The 21,355-nt window shown below is 42.8% G+C and overlaps 2 protein-coding genes across 2 annotated transcripts; both read right to left on the bottom strand.

Moving 5' to 3' along the window:
• Window positions 1–1,606: 1,606 nt before the first annotated feature.
• LOC121838624 (ras-related protein Rab-33A-like) lies at window positions 1,607–8,339 on the bottom strand. Its single transcript, XM_024428950.2, has 2 exons — window positions 7,969–8,339; window positions 1,607–2,851 (listed from the first exon to the last, which is right to left on the bottom strand). The coding sequence occupies exons 1-2, from the start codon at window positions 8,227–8,229 to the stop codon at window positions 2,402–2,404; spliced, it is 711 nt and encodes a 236-aa protein (XP_024284718.1). The 5' UTR covers window positions 8,230–8,339; the 3' UTR covers window positions 1,607–2,401.
• A 2,313-nt stretch (window positions 8,340–10,652) lies between these two features.
• si:ch211-159i8.4 (matrix-remodeling-associated protein 5) lies at window positions 10,653–20,550 on the bottom strand. The gene is given in 4 exon segments (XM_024428949.2): window positions 10,653–10,849; window positions 10,851–11,414; window positions 15,513–16,422; window positions 18,545–20,550. Coding segments are annotated over 4 exon segments (3,486 nt in total). The 5' UTR covers window positions 20,505–20,550; the 3' UTR covers window positions 10,653–10,797.
• Window positions 20,551–21,355: the final 805 nt, after the last annotated feature.

The following is a 21,355-nucleotide window of genomic DNA, read 5'->3' as shown; positions in this document are numbered from 1 at the left end:
AATAGATGGCATCATGAGGAAAGGAAAATTATGTGGATATATTTGAGCAACATCTCAAGACATCAGTCAGGAAGTTAAAGTTTGGTCGCAAATGGGTTTTCAAATGGACAATGACCCCAGGCATACTTCCAAAGTTGTGGAAAAATGGCTTAAGGACAACAACGTCAAGGTATTGGAGTGGCCATCACAAAGCCCTGACCTCAATCCTGTAGAAAATTTGATAGCAGAACTGAAAAGCGTGTGCGAGCAAGGAGGCCTACAAACCTGCCTCAGTTACACCAGCTCTGTCAGGAGGAATGGGCCAGAATTTACCCGACTTATTGTGGGAAGCTTGTGGAAGGCTACCTGAAACGTTTGACCCAAGTTAAACAATTTCAAGGCAATGCTACCAAATACTAATTGAGGGTATGTGAACTTCTGACCCACTGGGAATGTGATGAAAGAAATAAAAGCTGAAATAAATCCTTCTCTCTACTATTATTCTGACATTTCACATTCTTAAAATAAAGTGGTGATCCTAATTGACCTCAGACCAGGAAATTTTACTACGATTAAATGTCAGGAATTGTGAAAAACTGAGTTTAATTGTAATTAGCTAAGGTGTATGTAAACTTCTGACTTCAACTGTACATGTAGGTTGGGGTAAAAGTGACTAGGCAATCAGGATAGATAATCAACAGTAGCAGCAGCATATGTGAAGAGTGTGAGAGTGTGAGTGTGTGACTGTGTATGTGGCATCAATATGCATGCATGTGTGTGTGTGTTTTGTGTGTGGATGGGAGGGAGCTCGGCCCCAGTGATGTACTTGGCTGTATGCACTACCATTTGTAGTGCCTTGGACTCGGATGCCAAGCAGTTCCCATAAGAAGCGGTGATACAGCCAGTCATTGAGATGCTCTCAATGGTGCAGATGTAGAACATTTTGAGGGTACGAGGGTCCATGCCAAATATTTTCAGTCTCCTGAGGGGGAAGAGGCGTTGTCGTGCCCTCTTCATGTGGGCACGACAATGATGTGAACACAGAGGAACTTGAACCTCTCAACCCGCTCCACTTCAGCCCCGTCAATGTGAATGGGGGCGTGCTCGGCCCTCCATTTCCTGTAGTCCACGATCAGCTCCTTTATCTTGCTGACATTGAGGGAGAGGTTGTTGTCTTGTCACTTGTCTTGTTTCATCGTCGTCAGGCCTACCACCGTTGTGTTGTCAGCAAACTTAATGATGGTGTTGGAGTCGTATGCGACCACGCAGTCGTGGGTGAACAGACTACAGGAGGGGACTAATATGGAGCACTAAGATACTTAAAACGGGCTTAGTGTCTCACTGACTTATGAGCAGATCCAATAAATATCCCAAACGATCCAATAAACAATTGAGATATTATGAAGTGTGTAAAATTTGACTCTTCGGCTAAGTAATATGAAATGTTATTTTCATGAGTCAGACTGCGACTACCAATTTCTGCAACATCTAGTGGAGATTCTTTGCACTACATTTTTTAAATAACCTTGAAAATTGTGTCAAGTGAAAGATCCTCGCCTCAAAACGTTATTTTTAGGAGTATGTGCTTTGTTATCACCAGCTGCAAAATACAATAAAGGACACATGATATTTGTTGAATATTTAATTTTGAGGCAAAGACAGGAAACGGTCACAAATTGGATGTTTTGATGACGATCAGAAATATGATGATGAATGGAGAGAAAACAGAGAGCTGAAATAGCAGACCTGAAGCCAGAAAACCCTGTTGGGATGGGGGAAGGGTATTGGGCTAACTAGCATCGTTATCTGCATTATGGTTATGACAATTCAATCTGAAGGATTATTAGTGGATATGTCTTAAAATATAGTTAAAAAACAAACAATATACTCAACAAATGTAAAACGATTGCAGCACATATACAGTACGTCAGTGTGAAGCCCAAATAGTCTTTATGAAAGTCCCTTTGTGAGATTGTGACAATCATGTTACACACAAGTATATTGCATGAAACAATAATACCGACAGCAGACATGTACATACATGATAATACCGACAGCAGACATGTACATACATGTACAACTCAAATACAAAATAAATTAACATACTTTACAAACACCACAGGATGACCTCTCTTGACTTAAGGCCATTATTACAGAATGTGATAATGATAACATATCAAAGAAAGAGAGTAAAACAAGAGGGTCAGACAGACAGACATACAGACAGACAGACAGACAGACAGACAGCAAAACACTATTCTAATTTTTAAGAAGAAAAACTGAAATAACTGCAGGCACATTCTTTCAAGAAATGTTAACATTAGAACAGTATCTTCGCCTTTTGTTGTTTATGTTAAATTGTTCAATTCAAGTCACAGCAGTATTAAAAGGAGATAAGGAATCATTGCAGAGTGGAGGAGCCTCAACAAGGGCAGTTACTCTTATTAACATCTGTCTCTTGTGAAAGCCTAACCCTTCCATCCTCCCTCTCAACATCCCTGTACAGCAGGGACTTCTGGGCTTTCAGCCGACATGCCAGGCACATGAAAATGGAGTCCACATTTTGGCTCTCCTTGGGGTCCTTCGCCGAGGTCTCAAACAGCAGCATGTTGTGGGCATCTGCAAACTTGAGGGCAGTGTTGGAGGGTACTTGGATATGACTAACCAGGTCACACTTGTTACCCACCAGTACCCGAGGCACAGTGGGTGAGACACGGTGCCCGTTGCACTCCTGGATCCACGTCTTCAGGTTCTGGAATGAGTTCATCTTAGTGACATCGTAAACGAAAACGACAGCGTGCACATTGCGGTAGTAGTGTTCTACCATGCTCTTTCTGAAGCGCTCCTGTCCTGCAGTGTCCCACACCTGAACCTGTTGAGGAGTAATAACACATCCAGTGGTCAGAGAGGAATCGTGTGTATTGGTCAGAGAGAAATGGGAAAACATCTCTAGATAATGCATCACAGTAAACACACACACCTTTGGCAGACGTATCGAATTGCATAGGGAATATGTAGTTTGGAGAGTGTTTGCACATTGGGAAGACATCGCCAAGACATCAGAATATAATGTTGACGCCATATAAAAGATGTAGAACTGTAGAATTTAGAATGTAGGTATTCTACACACATCTGAAAGACATCTTGCCAATGAGCAAACAATGTCTAAACACCATCTTCCTGATGTATCCTGTATATATCGTGCCTACGATGGATATATGTGTGTTATTTGGGATTACGAGGGTTGAGACATAATCAGACATAATCAGAATAAATACTAGACCGGAAAATACTACCTAGGAAAATGCGCATTATGTTTGGAGGACCATTGCGTTATGTTTGGAGGACCATTGCGTTATGTTTGGAGGACCATTGCGTTATGTTTGGAGGACCATTGCGTTATGTTTGGAGGACCATTGCGTTATGTTTGGAGGACCATTGCATTGTTTGGAGGATCTTTGCATTATTGTTAAGTTCCCCAGTTTCAGTGTTGTTGTGGGTTTGTATGTGTTTGTATCTGTGTGTTTCAGGATGGCTTCCTGGATTTCAAGCAGCTGATTGGTCGGCCCCATTGCAGATTGGAGCTCTGACCCTGCCCTCTCATCAGGGGATACAGCTGTCTGCAATTACCGACTCCTTCTGCAGCTTTAAAAGCCAGTGTTCGTTTGTTATGAGGGAGAGTGTCTTGGTATGTGCTGGTCTGGTAAATGTGTTGTAAAGTATTTTGTAGCCTGCAGAGGTATGTGTTTGCTTATAATACCTAGTGTTTTTGGTTTATTCAAATTGTTCATGGAGTTTGGTGACTTATTCTGTTACATTTGTTCCCAGGAAGGCACCTTGGGGGTGTTTAGGCAAGAGGACTGCGGGCATACATATACCCATAGTATGTACTCTGTCTAGGCACACTAGGTAAGACCTGGGTGGACCACCCCCTGTGCCAGGTGGCATTGAGAGTAGGTGGGTAGGCAAGATAGGAGCAGGGACTTTAACTTTGGTTCTCTTTATTTAACTTGGCAAGTCGGTTAAGAACAAATTCTTATTTTCAATAACGGCCTAGGAACAGTGGGTTAACTGCTTTGTTCAGGGGCAGAATGACAGATTTGTACCTTGTCAGCTCGGGGATTTGATCTTGCAACCTTTCGGTTACTTGTCCAATGCTCTAACCACTAGGCTATGCTGCTGCCTCTGTCCAGCACCTTTTTTGGGCACTTTACTGTGTGAAGAGAACAAATTCCCTGTAAACGGTAATATTCTCTAGCTCTGTCATCCTTACCTGCACCTACAGTCACATACCTCTTTCACTCCACGGGGAGTAGAGTGTAGCAGGGTGTTATGTACACCTCTTGGAGGGAAAGCAACAATTATGTTTGGAGGACCATTGCGTTATGTGGCCTGTGGGCATGAACTATTCTCAAAAGGGCAGACGATTAGAATAATTCCACATTGATGCTTTTATCATTAGAGATCAAACCCACTGGTCACACCTGTCATTTCGATGTGGACAACTGAGTAATATCTGGTTGAGATGTTGACAGATGAAATTACAACATTCATTCACTCAAAGACAGACACAAGTTAGTTGAATTCCCAATGTGTGATCACTGTGCTTTCAACACTCTAAAAGCACATCCAAATGACAATGGAACAACAAAGTCAGATATTTGGTTTAGTTTTCATCTAAATGTTTTATCACTGGGATTCAACCATATAAAAGCAAAGTTGAAATAGGAATACAATGACTGACATTTTATTTATTTAACTTCATGTGTCATCACTGCCCTTCAGCTAATAGCATAGCCACATGACCTGTACTACTGTTGAGATTACATTAACAGTATGTACCCTATGCATAGTATAGTGATCAATGCTGTTTGAGATGCTTTCTTATAGCACCTGTGACCTTTGCATGCTATCTTGAACATGAACACTTTCTATGATTACGTAAGAGGACATAGTTACAGTAACCTCAATGTGGTCACAGATGTGTTACTCTTTAGGCCATTAACTGTATAATAAAAGTAATTTTGACTTGTGTTCTGTTGACCAGGCAACCAAATATCAACATTTTTAAAGGAGAGCTACTGCTTGGATAGCTCCATCTGAGCCACTGACTTAATCCCATTTTAACTTTTATTTTTGGGTTGAGTTGGAGATGTAAATCCAACATAAAAAAAACTATTATAAAAGTGATTGTTAACAAAAACAAATATCACCATTTAAACAAGATATACCTACTGGCTTTGGTTCCAGTTTGTGGTATGATTGTGAAACAGATTGTCTGGTGAGTGGCAGAATGAGATGTTGTTGTAGCTTAGCTGTGAATGTCTGCTTGAGAGAAATGCCGCCCTCCAGAGTGTTCTCTCCCTATCCTAGTCTGTTGTCCCCACGTGCTTCAAGATGTCTACCATTGTTCCTGTACCCAAGAAAGCAAAGGTAACTGAACTAAATTACTATCACCCCGCAGCACTCACTTCTGTCATCATGAAGTGCTTTGAGAGACTAGTCAAGGATCGTAATCACCTTTACCTTACCTGACACCCTAAACCCACTTCAATTTGCTTACCGCCCCAACAGATCCACAGATGATGCAGTCGTTACACTGCCCTATCCCATCTGGACAAGAGGAATACCTATGTAAGAATGCTGTTCATTGACTACAACTACAACCCGCCCTGTGCAACTGGGTCCTGGACTTTGACGGGCCTCCCCCAGGTGGTGAAGGTAGGAAACAACGCCTCCACTTCACTGATCCTTAATTAACACTGGGGCCCCACAAGGATGCGTGCTCATTTCCCTTCAGTACTCCCTATTCACCCATGACTGCATGGCCACGCACTCCTCCAACTCAAGATTACAGACTACACAATAGTAGTTGGCCTGATTACCAACAATGATGAGACAGCCTACAGGGAGGAGGTGATGCCAAAAAGACCAAGGACAACAACCACCGAGGCACTGCCTGTTTACCCCGCTATCATCCAGAAGGCGAGGTCAGTATAGGTGCATCAAAGCTGGGACCGAGAGACAGAAGCTGTTTTTCAATCTCAAGGCCATCAGATTGTTAAATAGCCATCACTAGCACATTAGAGGCTGCTGCCATATATACAGAGACTTGAAATCACTGGCCACTTTAATAATGTTGATAATATTTTGCATTACTCATCTCATATGTATACTGTAATCTGTCCTATTCTACTGTATCTTAGTCCATGATTTGATTTAGTCGTCTATTTCAATTCAATTTGATTGAGAAGGAGATCAGGAAACCAACATATTAAATTTGAAATCAACCAGAGCTTGAAACCCTAGACCTATTGTATTGTTTATTTTTAGTTGAATTGCAACAATAGCTGTTGATGACTTTACAAACGCTATATAGGCCTAAATAGTATCATTAATGATATTGATTCATCAAGTATGGTTACTGTTAAACCTACTATTTGAAGTGAATTTGATTGCAACAGTGAATCTATTTAATTTGTCAGTGGAGGATTCTCACAATAGCACATTGCTAAGAGTCTGACAAATATGAAAGCTGAGCACGGCTGGCCTTGTTTAACACTGTGGATGCCCAGCCAATAGTTTTATCTCATAGGCAAATCTTCAATGTTATATCAACTATGTTTAAAAATGGATTCCCATCATGACATAATCCTGGGGTTGAAATTTCACCTTCAAAACAAGTTGAATTTTTACAAATCCAATGTGTTTTAATTAAACCGATTCCATATCACAATATGTTGGCAAATTACATTGCAACAACGCTGATTCAACCAGTTTGTGCCCTGTGGGAAGGCACTATTTTGAAGACTGTATTAGTGTATGTCTTCCATTTCTGAATAAAATAACTGATACTTGAACAAAGATGCTCTATTGCTTATGTTTTCATTCTGAGGAAATGTTTATTTTGAGGGTGACTCTCAATGAGAAGTCATGATGAGCTAATATTGTATAAACATCACTATCTGTCACTGTCTGTTGCTAGATACACTGGGATTAGGTCATGTTTGGGGCGGGGGCATTCAGAGGTTGTACTACACTGACATTTTGTGTTTTTACGCACACTGAATAAAAGTGTAAACGCTACATGTAAAGTGTTGGTTCCATTTTTCATGAGCTGAAATAAAAATATCCCAGACATTTTCCAAAAAGCTTATTTCTATCAAATGTGCAGTTTTACACAACACAATGCCACAGATGTATCAAGTTGAGGGAGTGTGCAATTGACATGCTGACTGCAGGAATGTCCACCTGAGCTGCTGCCAGAGAATGTAATGTTAATTTCTCTAACATAAGCCGCCTAACCATTTTTGAAAATTTGGCAGTATGTCCAACAGGTCTCACAACCGCAGACCACGTGTATGGAGTCATACGATGGGCAAGCAGTTTGCTGATGTCAACGTTGTGAACAGAGTGCCACATGATGGCGGTGGGGTTATGGTATGGGCTGGCCTAAACTATGGACAAACACAATTGCATTTTTATCGATGGTAATGTGAATGCACAAAATCCGTGACGAGATCCTGAGGCCCATTGTAAGGCCCTTTTTTAAAGGTGACCAACATATGCATATCTGTATTCCCAGTCATGTGAAATCCATAGATTAGAGCCTAATTTAAATTGACTGATTTTTCTCGAACTGTAACTCAATGAAATATTTTAAATTGCATGTTGCGTTTATATTTTTGTGTTACTAGGCCTTGCAGAGAACGGTTGAACTGGGGATATGATGGTGATGGTGATCTGAAATTAAACGGTAAATTCCGTAATTTGAGAACCATGCCAACATTGCTGAAGGATCTATTAATTCAAAAGATTCAACCTAACAGGCCATTAAATATAAATTGATGGACTCGGGAGAGAAATAATTCTCTACTCGGTTTATTGACATGTCATGCATAGATTTATAACGGTTAAAGCCGAACACAAGGTCAATTGACCCAAATAAAAACGACCCTGTCCCGACCAGATGCTAAATTAGGCTATTACCTTTATTTTTTCGCCCTCTATTTCCACTGCTTTCTCCCTGAAATCCACACCGATTGTCGCCTCCGTCTTCTCGGGAAAGCTTCCTCCGGTGAAGCGGAAGGTTAAGCAGGTCTTCCCTACATTTGAATCCCCGATTACAATTATTTTAAATATTCGAGTCTGAACACTTGAATCTAAGGACGTGCTGAGATCCACAGATGATGTGAAATTTGAGTTTCTCGAACCGGTACCTCCCTCATTTCCAAAAGATTCATTTGCCATTACGCTAAAATGATGTACACAGTTGTGCACTGGTCTCGCGGATGGGGGAAGGTGAGGCAGTCAGGCACCGCAACAACAGCGACCCACTCCCTCACAAGCAGCTTCATTGAAGAAGGCAAAATGCAATTCTTGCAATGTTCCCCTATTTACAAATACTGTAAATATGCATAGAAAATAGTTTCTAGTCAGTGAACACAATGGTAATGTTTAATGTGATTTATAGCTTATATCAAAGAGGAAATGAACAAGGCTACAGTAGGCTAATATTTAACAATCTTTAGATTGTCAACATCTGTCAATATTGTTTATTACTCTGCCATAGACATTTTATTTTTTACATGTATTCAAATGTAACCTACAAATGTCTTTCACTCAGGTTTGAAAAATCATGTGATCCATTCAGCTGATCAGATGCCATCATCCAAAATGGCGCAAATGCATTGGTCTCTTACCTGTTGTCCAGATAAGACAAGTGTCTGCTGTATAATGCAGCTTTTAAGGTGAAAATCAATACTGAGAGGTTTCAAGTAAGTGAGTGCACCAGTGATGCATAATTTCCACATTGCACTGGATATCCTAGGCCTATTATAAATAAATATTTAGGTCTTGTCATTAAGTGACATTTCCCAAATATGTATTAACAATGTATTAAAGAAATTCACAGCTGGTAGAATTAGTTGCTGGGTCTCCATTTTGATTCGCTCTGTTGAACAATTAGAACATTTGTATCACACAAAGCTTCATTTTACGCCCTCTATGAAAGGCTCATTTGTTCCAAATGGTTTGCATAAAATCTGAAAGCATGCCTCAGAATGGGATTCGCACAATCAGAGAGGGCGTACAAACAGATAGATTCCTGTGTAAGTGATTCACTTTTATTTTTTCTATTGTCAGAAGTAACACCAGGCACCTGCAAGCTGTATCTTAGTAAAAAAGGGATATAGATAAACCAACAATTCAACAAACCAACAAAAGTTCAGTCAACACAGTATAATTAGATATTTACATACAGGAATATTTATAAATTCAAAGAAAAGAGAGCATTCCCTAAGTCACATCTGTTATGTTTTTATATGCTTATATTTCTGCCAACAATTAAAGCAGACCTTTTTCTCCTTTCCTTGTTAGTGATATAAGAGTTCGCACTATTTTACCTCATATAATATGCACATTAATGTTAAGGTTACATAAATACACTGTACATATGGTATTCTAGAGGATTAAGTTTTACATTCAAGTGTAATTGTCAGATTAGATTAGGGATTTATGTTGTGGCTCAGATCACCTGAAGATATGTTGCTTTGAAGTCACTTCCTAGAGCATTTTTTGCATTGCATTTGTAAATCCCTGAGTTCATAAGCACTGGGTCTTGTATGACCAAGCTGCCCTCAACCGTCATGTGAATTCCTCCCTGTGCCGTGAAACGGTTGTTGGGAACAAGTGTGGTTCTTCCAGGTAGAGTCCATGTTATCTCAGGCTTTGGTATGCCTGCAGCAATGCAGTTAAGTGTTACTGATGAACCTCTGTGGACTCTAGTGATGGAAGGGGGTGCGTTTGTGATACTTGGAGGATACACCATAACTGCAACTGGGTATGACAACGCAGATGACCCAAATGTGTTGGTGGCCTTGCAGACGTAGGTTCCCCTGTCAAATGTGGCGACCTCTTTGAGTTGAAGTGTGCCGTTTGATAAAAATGTAATTCTCCCAATAACCTGGGGCTTGTCCAGGACCAGGCCGTTTGGTAAGGTCCATGTGATTGAGGCCTGTGGCCAGCCATCCACAGAGCATGGCAGGTTCAGAATTTGGCCAAACGTGATCTTCATGATCCCTGTTGTGCCTCGAATCACAGGCTTTCTTCCTGGTTCTAGAGCGTATCGCTTCTCTGCAGTCCCAGCCACGTTTTTCGCCAGACAACGGTAAACCCCTTTGTCAGCTGTCACTGGCTGGTCGATGCGCAACGTCCCGTTTCCTCTATAGTGAGTGAAGTGTTGATGTCTAGTGCCTGGCATCAGCGCTGTGCCATTTGGCAGGATCCAAACAAACTCTGGGTTTGGCTTACCGCGGGCAGGACACTCCAGAGTGACATCACTTCCATCTTGTTTTATTGGTAAAATCTCAATGTTCGGCATGGCGAAGCTTGGCTTCTCTGCTATGGATGCCACTTCAAGCTCAATTGCCAGGCTTGCTTCTCCCAAGTGATTTTTGGCCAAACACACATACTGACCCTCGTCTGTCTTCCTCACTCCACGTAGCTCTAGACTCCCATTCTTGTGGACTTGGAAGCGTCCTCCCAGGTAAGGTGTTGGCAGAGAGAGGCCGTAGGGTGCGGCCCAGGAAACGCGTGGCTCAGGCTTGCCCTCCGCTCTGCAGTCAAGCAGTGTTGTCTGATAAGATACTGCCAACACTTTCATACTGCTTCTTCCACCTTGTTCATTGATGTGTGGCTCTCTTGGTTCTACTTGTATCTTAATGTTCTTGATGTCATCCCCAGCAGAACTCCTTGCCACACAAGCATACTTCCCTTGGTCGGCCAACGTCACCTTCTTTATCACCAAAGTCCCATCATCTAAGGTTTGGTATTTGGTTGAAGAGGATGTGATGACGTCATTGCTTGGGGAGAGCCACACAATGGTTGGTGGAGGCTCCCCAGTCGCCTGACATGTCATATAGGCAGACTCTCCGAGTCGGGCCGTGAGCAACAGCTGAGCCTTGGATGTGATTCGGGGGAAGTCAGGGCCTACTTTGATGCTCACCTTCATCTCATCCTCCCCCAGTTCATTCTTAGCATGGCATGTATAGTCCCCCTCATCCTTCTTTCCCATCTGCTGCAGCAACAGTGTTCCATTCCCGAAGATGACATAGCGGCGAGAACGGGTGCCGCTGTCGTCCGACTGTAGGGCGTTGTTGATCATGGTTCCATCAGGGAGGCTCCAGGACACCTCTGGGTCAGGGAGGCCTGAGGCAACACAGTCCACCTGGAAGTTCTCCCCAGAGGTCACCCTCTTCTGAGCTGTGGCCAGATGTTCGATCTTAGGTGGCATCATGAGCACCTGCACCTGGAACAGCTCCATGTCCTCACCATTGGGCCTCTGGAACATACACAGGTAGCTACCTCCATCTTTTTCAGTCAGCTGCAGGATCCGTAAGGTCCCATTGGAGAACACGGTGACAGGTCTCTCAGGGCTGATTATGAAAGAAATAGAAACACAATATTAATGTTTTTAACAAGGGTTGGAACCGGTTCAGAGTACAGAACCGAAAACCAGAAAATAACAATTACTTGAAGAAAAGAACCCGAACCGAAAACGAAAGTGATCTATACTGTTCCGGAACAGAACTGTCATTTTAGTTAATAACATTAATAACATTATTTTATGTTACTGGCCATTTTTTCCAGTCCCACAAAAATCGCAACAAAGTGCTTCAAGGCAAGCTTCCTCCATCCTCTCTCCTAACCATAAACATTTCTGTTGCATCTCACACCCTACACTGTGACTGGCAGCACAGTGTGTGTGTGTTTGTCTTTCATTATGATTAAACCATGCTGTTATTACAAAATGCAATTTGCTCTTAATGACTTCACCATACAGATTAAGCCACTTACCCACTACACAGCAAACTCCTCTATCTCCCTGATTGGTGAAGTAATTTAATGTCGAGCTAAATGTAATATATATATATATATATATATACAGTGGGGCAAAAAAGTATTTAGTCAGCCACCAATTGTGCAATTTCTCCCACTTAAAAAGATGAGGCCTGTAATTTTCATCATAGGTACACTTCAACTATGACAGACAAAAGGAGAAATAAAATCCAGAAAATCACATTGTAGGATTTTTAATGAATTTATTTACAAATTATGGTGGAAAATAAGTATTTGGTCAATAACAAAAGTTTATCTCAATACTTTGTTATATACCCTTTGTTGGCAATGACAGAGGTCAAACGTTTTCTGTAAGTCTTCAAAAGGTTTTCACACACTGTTGCTGGTATTTTGGCCCATTCCTCCATGCAGATCTCCTCTAGAGCAGTGATGTTTTGGGGCTGCTGCTGGGCAACAGGGACTTTCAACTCCCTCCAAAGATTTTCTATGGGGTTGAGATCTGGAGACTGGCTAGGCCACTCCAGGACCTTGAAATGCTTCTTATGAAGCCACTCCGTCATTGCCCGGGCGGTGTGTTTGGGATCATTGTCATGCTGAAAGACCCAGCCACGTTTCATCTTCAATGCCCTTGCTGATGGAAGGAGGTTTTCACTCAAAATCTCACGATACATGGCCACATTCATTCTTTCCTTTACACGGATCAGTCGTCCTGGTCCCTTTGCAGAAAAACAGCCCCAAAGCATGATGTTTCCACCCCCATGCTTCACAGTAGGTATGGTGTTCTTTGGATGCAACTCAGCCTTCTTTGTCCTCCAAACACGACGAGTTGAGTTTTTACCAAAAAGTTATATTTTGGTTTCATCTGACCAAATGACATTCTCCCAATCTTCTTCTGGATCATCCAAACTTCAGACGGGCCTGGACATGTACTGGCTTAAGCAGGGGGACACGTCTGGCACTGCAGGATTTGAGTCCCTGGCGGCGTAGTGTGTTACTGATGGTAGGCTTTGTTACTTTGGTCCCAGTTCTCTGCAGGTCATTCACTAGGTCCCCCCGTGTGGTTCTGGGATTTTTGCTCACCGTTCTTGTGATAATTTTGACCCCACGGGGTGAGATCTTGCGTGGAACCCCAGATCGAGGGAGATTGTCAGTGGTCTTGTATGTCTACCATTTCCTAATAAATGCTCCCACAGTTGATTTCTTCAAACCAAACTGCTTACCTATTGCAGATTCAGTCTTCCCAGCCTGGTGCAGGTCTACAATTTTGTTTCTGGTGTCCTTTGACAGCTCTTTGGTCTTGGCCATAGTGGAGTTTGGAGTGTGACTGTTTGAGGTTGTGGACAGGTGTCTTTTATACTGACAACAAGTTCAAACAGGTGCCATTAATACAGGTAACGAGTGGAGGACAGAGGAGCCTCTTAAAGAATAAGTTACAGGTCTGAGAGCCAGACATCTTGCTTGTTTGTAGGTGACCAAATACTTATTTTCCACCATAATTTGAAATTCATTAAAAATCCTAAAAAGAAAGAAATTCATTAAAAAGTTAAAAATCCTAAAAAGAAAGAAATTCATTACAAAGAAATTCATTAAAAATCCTACAATGTGATTTTCTGGATTTTTTTCCCTCATTTTGTCTGTCATAGTTGAAGTGTACCTATGATGAAAATTACAGGCCTCTCTCATCTTTTTAAGTGGGAGAATTTGCACAATTGGTGGCTGACTAAATACTTTTTGCCCCACTGTATGTATGTATGTATGTATGTATGTATGTATGTATGTATGTATGTATGTATGTATGTATGTATGTATGTATGTATATATATATGAGGTTTGAAAAGGAACAAAAAGGAATGATATGAGCCGGTACTTTTTTGGGGTTCCAACCGGTTCAGAACATTATTTTGCTGCTCAGAACAGTGGAAAATAACAAAAAACAATTATGGTTCCGTTCAGAACGAAACAATTAGAAAATAATTTTGTTTCCAACCCCTGGTTTTTAATCAGAAATACAATATAATTTTAGTGACATTGAGAACATTTTAAAATGTATTATGTTGTAAGATACATTCTACTCAAATTATGTGCAATAATTTACACCATTTAGTTACGCTGGATTTTCAATTACAGTGTAATTACATAATGTAACTGCACAATAGATACTTTTATTTGTACAAAGGTGCTTCTCCCATTTCCTGCTTCTCTTGTCTTACTGAATTCTGTGCCACTAGTGTTCCACTGTTTGTGAACCATGTTCAGCAGGAATTAACTGGGTGTACTCGACAGACGCCCTGCAAATTGACCGTAAGGATATTTTTACACTGAAAAAAAATGATGTTTTTTTAAAGGTTCTCCCTCAACTCTTAATGCTCCTTAGAGAACTCTTGCCCGATAAAGAACCTTTGAGTTCAGTGTGGGGTTCTTGACGTGGCATCTACGGTCTTTAGAATTCTAAAAGGTTATTTAGATGGAAGCATGTCCATTTAATAGCACACAGAAAATTAGCCAGTGTTAACTAGTGTTGATATTTCAGTGTAACATTTCTAGTATTGATTCAATAGTTAAATGAACAATCAGTGGTGTAAAAGAACACAGTGTTGGTGTTAATAACAGAGTTGAACCAAAACAACACCTATCATTACCATATTACCCAGCATGCTCTATTGCAGGTTGATTTTTGGTTTATATCTATGTTTTTGCATGTTTCTTGATTGTATGTTTTTTCATGTGCAATATTATTCTACTCAAATATAAATAACATAATTTGTCTAAACTAATCAAATCGGTTACTTGGACATATTGCACCCATTATTAAAATGGTTGTTCCAGTTTAGATATTGGCTATCCCACTCTAGGTGGCTTCCAATAGGAATTACACATCACTTTGCAAGCCAGAATAATGTGACTGATATGCCTGATATGGCCTGTAAACTATGAAAGGCCATTGTATTAGAGTAAAACGGGCCTAAAAATGAGGCTTTATGAAATAGGTATTTGTATTGTATTGTCTTAAATCATTGAATTTGAATGATAACACATTCACTTAGGATCTCACTTGGTGAAGGCCACAGGCCTGAAAATGAATGAATGCAGCAACCATTTCTCTTTCACGATCAAGCACAGTCATGGGTGGTACTGGTAACTAAAATTCACTCATAAGGCACCCTGGGCAATACGAAAATAATGCTCAACACCTTATTTGCATAAAATAAGGTGCTGAGTGTGTGTAATTCTTCAAAGAACCATCCCATTTAAGGTTCTTCAGAGAACCTAAAATGGTTCTCCTATGGCATTGCTCTGGAGAACCTTATTTTTTATTTTTTAAGAATGTAGTCTCTGACAGTGGGACCCATCAGGGTTTCTGACCCTGAGATCACAGGCTGGTTAACCTTGGTCAGGCTCCAGCAGATAGCTTGTTTTGAATTACACTAATTGTGTTTGAAAAAAATAATTGTGTTTGATTAAACCTCCCTGAAATTGAGGGCTGTAATAGAGTTGAGAAGTTCTTTATAAGGTCACTGGAGGGAAAGTGGTTAGAATGATAGTACAGATAATTTAGCTTACTGAATAATTACAGCTATTCTTCAGATCTCTGATACCTAATCGATATCAGCACAGGGTATTATTATTATAGGAAAACTCCTATATAGGTTTGATTACTAGTATGGTGGAGTTACCTGTAGCGATGTTCCAGCAATGTTTTGGATGGTAGCTGCCACAGAGTGCCACGGGGAGTGCCAGTGGACTCTGGACAGTGCAGGTACACAGTGGAGCCATACATGGCTGTGACTCGGTGCTGTTGGGAGGGGTGGTGTGACAGTCGCAGGCTGGGGACCTCCTGCCTGGCCTTCAGGTACAGAACTCTCCTGGCCGCGCCCACTGCGTTGGTCACAGAGCACTCATACCTCCCCGAGTCTTCCGGAGAGATGTTCTTGATGTACAGCGTCCCATTGGGGAAGACAAACAGTCTCCTGCCGAGGATCTGGGAGGGTTTGACATGTACCCCTGCAGGGAGCGTCCACTTTAGCACAGGCGCAGGCTCTCCCTTGGCAGTGCAGTGGACGTACACACTTCTCCCTTCCTGGATGACGATGCTCTCCGAGGCCTCCTCATTGATGGTGGGCGGTAGCGCTGCCACGTGGATGTGAAAAGTCACTGTGTCAGCCCCGGCCGCATTGCTAGCGATACACCTATAGTCGCCTTTACTGGAGAAGTTAGCTGATTGGATCCTCAGGGTGCCGTTAGCCAGCAGAGAGGCTGACCTGTCAAGAGCTCCCACATCACGCACAAAGGTCTTGTCTGGAAGAATCCAGGAGATCTGAGCCTGGGGCTTGCCAGAGGCTACACAGTCTAAGCTTATAGCCTTCCCCAAATACACTGGGACCTCTCTGGAGTGGGGGCCTATGATTTTGGGAGGCTGGGTCAGCACAGCCAGGGTAATGACCATTCGGTCCGAGCCAAATGTGTTCTGTGCCGTGCAGAGGTACTGGCCTCTGTCCTGTAGCTGAATGTTTTTAATCACAAAGGTGCCGTTCTTTACAACTTCAAATCTCTGTCCGTGTTTTGTGTTTGCTTGGACGGTAGCACCTGTTGTTGAAAAGAGAGAGAAGCACATCATTGGTACTCTGGATTAGGCTTGCGTCCTAATGTTAATGCAGTGAATTATTTTGGAGTTTTTGTCAAGGGTCTCTCTGTCAAATATTACAGCATGAGTTGAGCACACATACACATATATTTGTTAATATATTATACAAATGTCTTTATTTTATTTTATTTCACCTTTATTTTACCAGGTAGGCTAGCTGAGAACAAGTTCTCATTTACAACTGCGATCTGGCCAAGATGAAGCAAAGCAGTGCGACACAAACAACAACACAGAGTTACACATGGAGTAAACAAACATACAGTCAATAATACAATAGAAAAAGTCTATATACAGTGTGTGCAAATGAGGTAGGATAAGGGAGGTAAGGCAATAAGTAGGCCATAGTGGCGAAATAATTACAATATAGCAATTAAACACTGGAGTGATAGATGTGCAGAAGATGAGTGTGCAAGTAGAGATACTGGGGTGCAGTATCTCAAAAAAATAAAAAAAATAACAGTATGTGGATGAGGTAGTTGGATGGGCTATTTACAGATGGGCTATGTACAGGTGCAGTGATCCTTGAGCTGCTCTGACAGCTGGTGCCTAAAGTTAGTGAGGGAGATTTGAGTCACCAGCTTCAGTGATTTTTGCAGTTAGTTCCAGTCATTGGCAGCAGAGAACTGGAAGGAAAGGCGGCCAAATGAGGAATTGGCTTTGGGGGTGACCAGTGGAATATACCTGCTAGAGCGCGTGCTATGGGTGGGTGCTGCTATGGTGACCAATGAGCTGAGATAAGGCGGGGCTTTACCTAGCAAAGACTTATCCTTACCTGGAACCAGTGTGTTTGGCGACGAATATGAAGCGAGGGTCAGCCAACGAGAGCATACAGGTCGCAGTGGTGGGTTGTATATGGGGCTTTGGTGACAAAACGGATGGCACTGTGATAGATTGCATCCAATTTGCTGAGTAAAGTGTTGGAGGCTATTTTGTAAATGACATTGCTGAAGACAAGGATCGGTAGGATGGTCAGTTTTACGAGGGTATGTTTGGCAGCATGAGTGAAGGATGCTTTGTTTGCGAAATAGGAAGTCGATTCTAGATTTAATTTAGGATTGGAGATGCTTAATGTGAGTCTGGAGGGAGAGTTTACAGTCTAACCAGATACCTCTGTATTTGTAGTTGTTCACATATTCTAAGTCAGAACCGTCCAGAGTAGTGATGCTGGACGGGCGAGCAGGTCCTGGTAGCGATCGGTTGAAGAGCATGCATTCAGTTTTACTTGCATTTAAGAGCAGTTGGAGGCCACGGAACGAGAGTTGTATGGTATTGAAGCTCGTCTGGATATTAGTTAACACAGTGTCCAAAGGGGGGCCAGAAGAATACAGAATAGTGTCGTCTGCGTAGAGGTGGATCAGAGAATCAGCAAGAGCGACATCATTGATGTACACAGAGAAGAGAGTCAGCCCGAAGATGGAACCCTGTGGCACCCCCATAGAGACTGCCAGAGGTCCGGACAACAGGCCCTCCGATTTGACACACTGAACTCTGTCTGACAAGTAATTGGTGAACCAGGCGAGGCAGTCATTTGAGAAACCACTTCTGTTGAGTCTGCTGATAAGAATGTGAAGATTGACAGAGTCGAAAGCCTTGGCCAGCTCGATGAATACAGATGCACAGTATTATCTCTTATCAATGGCGGTTATGATATCGTTTAGGACCTTGAGCATGGCTGAGGTGCACCCATGACCAGCTCGGAAACCAGATTGCATAGCGGAGAAGGTACGGTGGGATTCGAAATGGTTGGTGATCTGTTTGTTAACTTGGCTTTCGAAGACCTTAGAAAGGCAGGGTAGGATAGATATAGGTCTGTAGGTCTGTCTAATCCTTTGCAGCCTCAATTAGCCTATGCATATATTATTTCTGCTGCTCCTTGAATGTTAACAAGCTTGTAAAATATAGTATTTCTGTTGTATATTATTCTTTACAATGGTAAGCTCACAAGAACCTGAAGTCAAAATATTTATGCCATGCATTACAGAGAGACTATACTGTAATCCCCTGCAGAGAGGAAATAATTGTTTCTACCCTACAAAGTCTTTCACAATAAAAGTGTTTAAATACCTGTGGAGACTTTAGTCCAGGAGAGCGCTGGCTGTGGGTCTCCTGATGCTTCACAGGGCAGCAGCACATCACCCTCAGCCAGGGCAGACACACTGACTGTGTTCACAGAACTGATCCTAGGCTTCACCCCACTACCCATCAAGTTGGGGAATGGCAGGGCCGTGCTCAGCCTCCTCTGGCCCCAGTGGCTGTAGTGCCAGCGGCTGCCGTACAGGACACTGGCTGTGGAGTAGGGCCTGTTGGTGGGCACGGGGAGGGAGGTGGTGGGGGGCACAGGCCAGTAGTTGTATGACGGAGTGGGAGGCTGGTAGTGAGGTCTAGGTGTAGGGTGACTGATCTTGGGCTTAGTTGTCACTCTCTTCCCTAGCTGTGAAATACGGTCCAGCTGAGCCTGTCTGTATCTGTTTCTGAGCTTGGAGAGCATTAAGAGGTCCTGCTGTCGGGTCCTGCTGGCTGGGCCTGGGCTCCTGTGGGGTGGGTGGGAGGTCAGCGGGGCTGCCATGCCACTGCCCGGTGAAGCAGAGATGAACGCTGTGGGCCTGACAGTCTCAGCTGTGATTTCTGGTCGATTGGTGACCCCAACGCCCCGGCCCCCTGGGTGGGGGAAAAGCATGGGCCTCTCCGTAAAGAAAGGATGTGGCCCTGAACCATGAACTGAGGGCCACACTTGTAAGCGGCTATAAGGCCAATAGGGGGTGGGAGCGTAGGGTGGAGGGGTGGTTTGAACTCTCATTTGGACATTCTGTTGGTAGATCCAGGGGTGGATGGGGAGACTGGGACTGTCAGGTTTCATTTGAGAGTGATCCTCCTCCTTTTTATACGAGTTTCTGTGTGTGTTCCTCAGAAAATCCTCCCGAGCAACACTGCCTTTTGCAACGGTTCTCAAATGTGTTGGTGTCTTATCTTGTGATTTTTTAGGAGTTGGATTTAGAAAATGTACTTTTGTTGAAGGGGTTTCTGGCTTGGCAGCTCCTTTATCTGAAACGTCAAGTTTAGTCAGTACGGGTGTTGCCATAGCAACCGTATCATGTGACAAATGAGGTTTTAAATGAATGTTATAATTAATATCAGTGTGCTTTGTTGTTGTTGTTGTTATCTTTGGGGATGTTTGCCTGTTTTGGGTAGTCTGTCTAATAACATCCTGTTTTTTTAAGTTCTCCCATGTCCTCTCCTGTCCAGGCACCTCAGTTGGGGGAGGTAGATTTTCTGCTGAGGTGATTGTCTCTGGTGTAGGCACATGCTCTCTGTTTGAAAGGTTAACTATACTAAGGTCTTTCATCTCTGGTGTTAATGATTTTATGTGAATGCTATCTGATTTGTCTGTAGCAGTGTTGGGATTAATGATCGGATCAACAGGCTCATTGTCATCATGTGTTGAAATAGTGGGTATGTGTTCTGTAATATTGTCCTCCATTTTAGAATTGTCTTTTTGCGATGCAGTAGATTCTTGTTTTTCCACTCTTGTTGCGGGTTGAGGGAGTGTCGTCTGTGGTTTGTGTGATGAGGGGAGGGAGGGTTTCTGAGGTCGAACCCGTCTCTGTGGGGGTCTGCCCCGTCTGTAAGGGGGTCTTCGTCTGTTTGTCCAAATAGGATTGTTCTTCTGGTTCACTCTCTCTCTCTCCCTCCCCACATGCTTGTCTTCTAGATGCATTGGTTGTGTGACAGATTGAGGAGCTTCGGTAACAGACAGATTTATGACTGAGTCTGAATCTGGGTTTGGACCTCCTCTACCTCTACCACGGTTCACAAGTAATGCTTTCCCTCTTGGGGCCTTTGTCACATGTTTTCTAGGTGGAGGACGTAAAGGTTCAGGTTGCTTTTCGGAAAAGTCCAATTCACCTTCTGTTTCTGTGTGGTGACTTGTTTTAGGATGGCTCTTGGTGGGCTTTTTAGTTGTGGTTGTTCTGGTAGTTGATGGAGGAGCAGTAGTAGTTGTTGTGGTTGTTGTAGTTTTTCTCATGGTAGTGGTAGTAGGAGTAGTAGTGGTAGTAGGAGTAGTAGTGGGTTTAGGAGTAGTAGTGGTAGTAGTAGTGTGTTTAGGAGTAGCAGTGGTAGTAGTGGGTTTAGGAGTAGTAGTAGTAGTAGTAGTGGGTTTAGGAGTAGTAGTAGTAGTAGTAGTGGGTTTAGGAGTAGTAGTAGTAGTGGGTTTAGGAGTAGTAGTGGTAGTAGTAGAAGTAGTGGGTTTGGGAGTAGTAGTGGTAGTAGTAGTAGTAGTGGGTTTAGGAGTAGTAGTAGTGGTTTTGGCTGTCATTGTCGTTGCTGTTGTTGGTGTAGTTGGTGGTGGTCTTGTAGGCGGTAGTGTCGGAGGTTTAGCATTAGCTTTGGCTAGGATCTCAGCCCAGCGGTTGGGGTCGAGCTCCTTGACAGACTTATTAGGTTTCCTCTTGTTATCCTTGATCCTCTTCCCTTTCATACCAGGGCGTAAAAACCCTCCAGGGTACCTCTGTTGTCCACCCACCCTCTTAGGAGACTGTGAAGCATGGGGGCCTTTTATCTCCTGGAACCCTGACCCCTCACCTTCATCCTCCTTACTTCCAAACAAAGGTGATTCTCCTCTGGCTGTTTCAACACCAGGTGATTCTTTCTCGACCTCTTCTTTTGCATCCGAGTCTTTCTCCCCTGTGACGACCACGAGATGAGCCAACATGTCTACTCCGTAGAGGTTAGCAGCCAAACAGCTGTACTCCCCAGCGTCCTCATGAGTTGTCTTTTTGATCACCAGGGATCCATTTTGATTGACGTAGACCCTCCCCTTTGGTTGCGACGGTTGTAGGATCTGATTTTTAGGGAGGTACCAGCGTGTCTCGCTAG

This window comes from Oncorhynchus tshawytscha, linkage group LG08, assembly GCF_018296145.1.
Source record: "Oncorhynchus tshawytscha isolate Ot180627B linkage group LG08, Otsh_v2.0, whole genome shotgun sequence".
Taxonomy (NCBI): Eukaryota; Metazoa; Chordata; class Actinopteri; order Salmoniformes; family Salmonidae; genus Oncorhynchus; species Oncorhynchus tshawytscha.
The sequence above is the reverse complement of the archived record's forward strand: the minus strand, read 5'-3'. Positions and strand labels throughout refer to the sequence as shown.

Coding starts and splice junctions, on each gene's coding strand:
- LOC121838624 (XM_024428950.2), bottom strand. CDS start 8,229: ATGGCAAATGAATCTTTTGGAAATGAGGGAGGTACCGGTTCGAGAAAC. Junction 2,852..7,968: donor TAGAGGGCGAAAAAATAAAG/GTAATAGCCTAA, acceptor ACTCCTCAACAG/GTTCAGGTGTGGGACACTGC.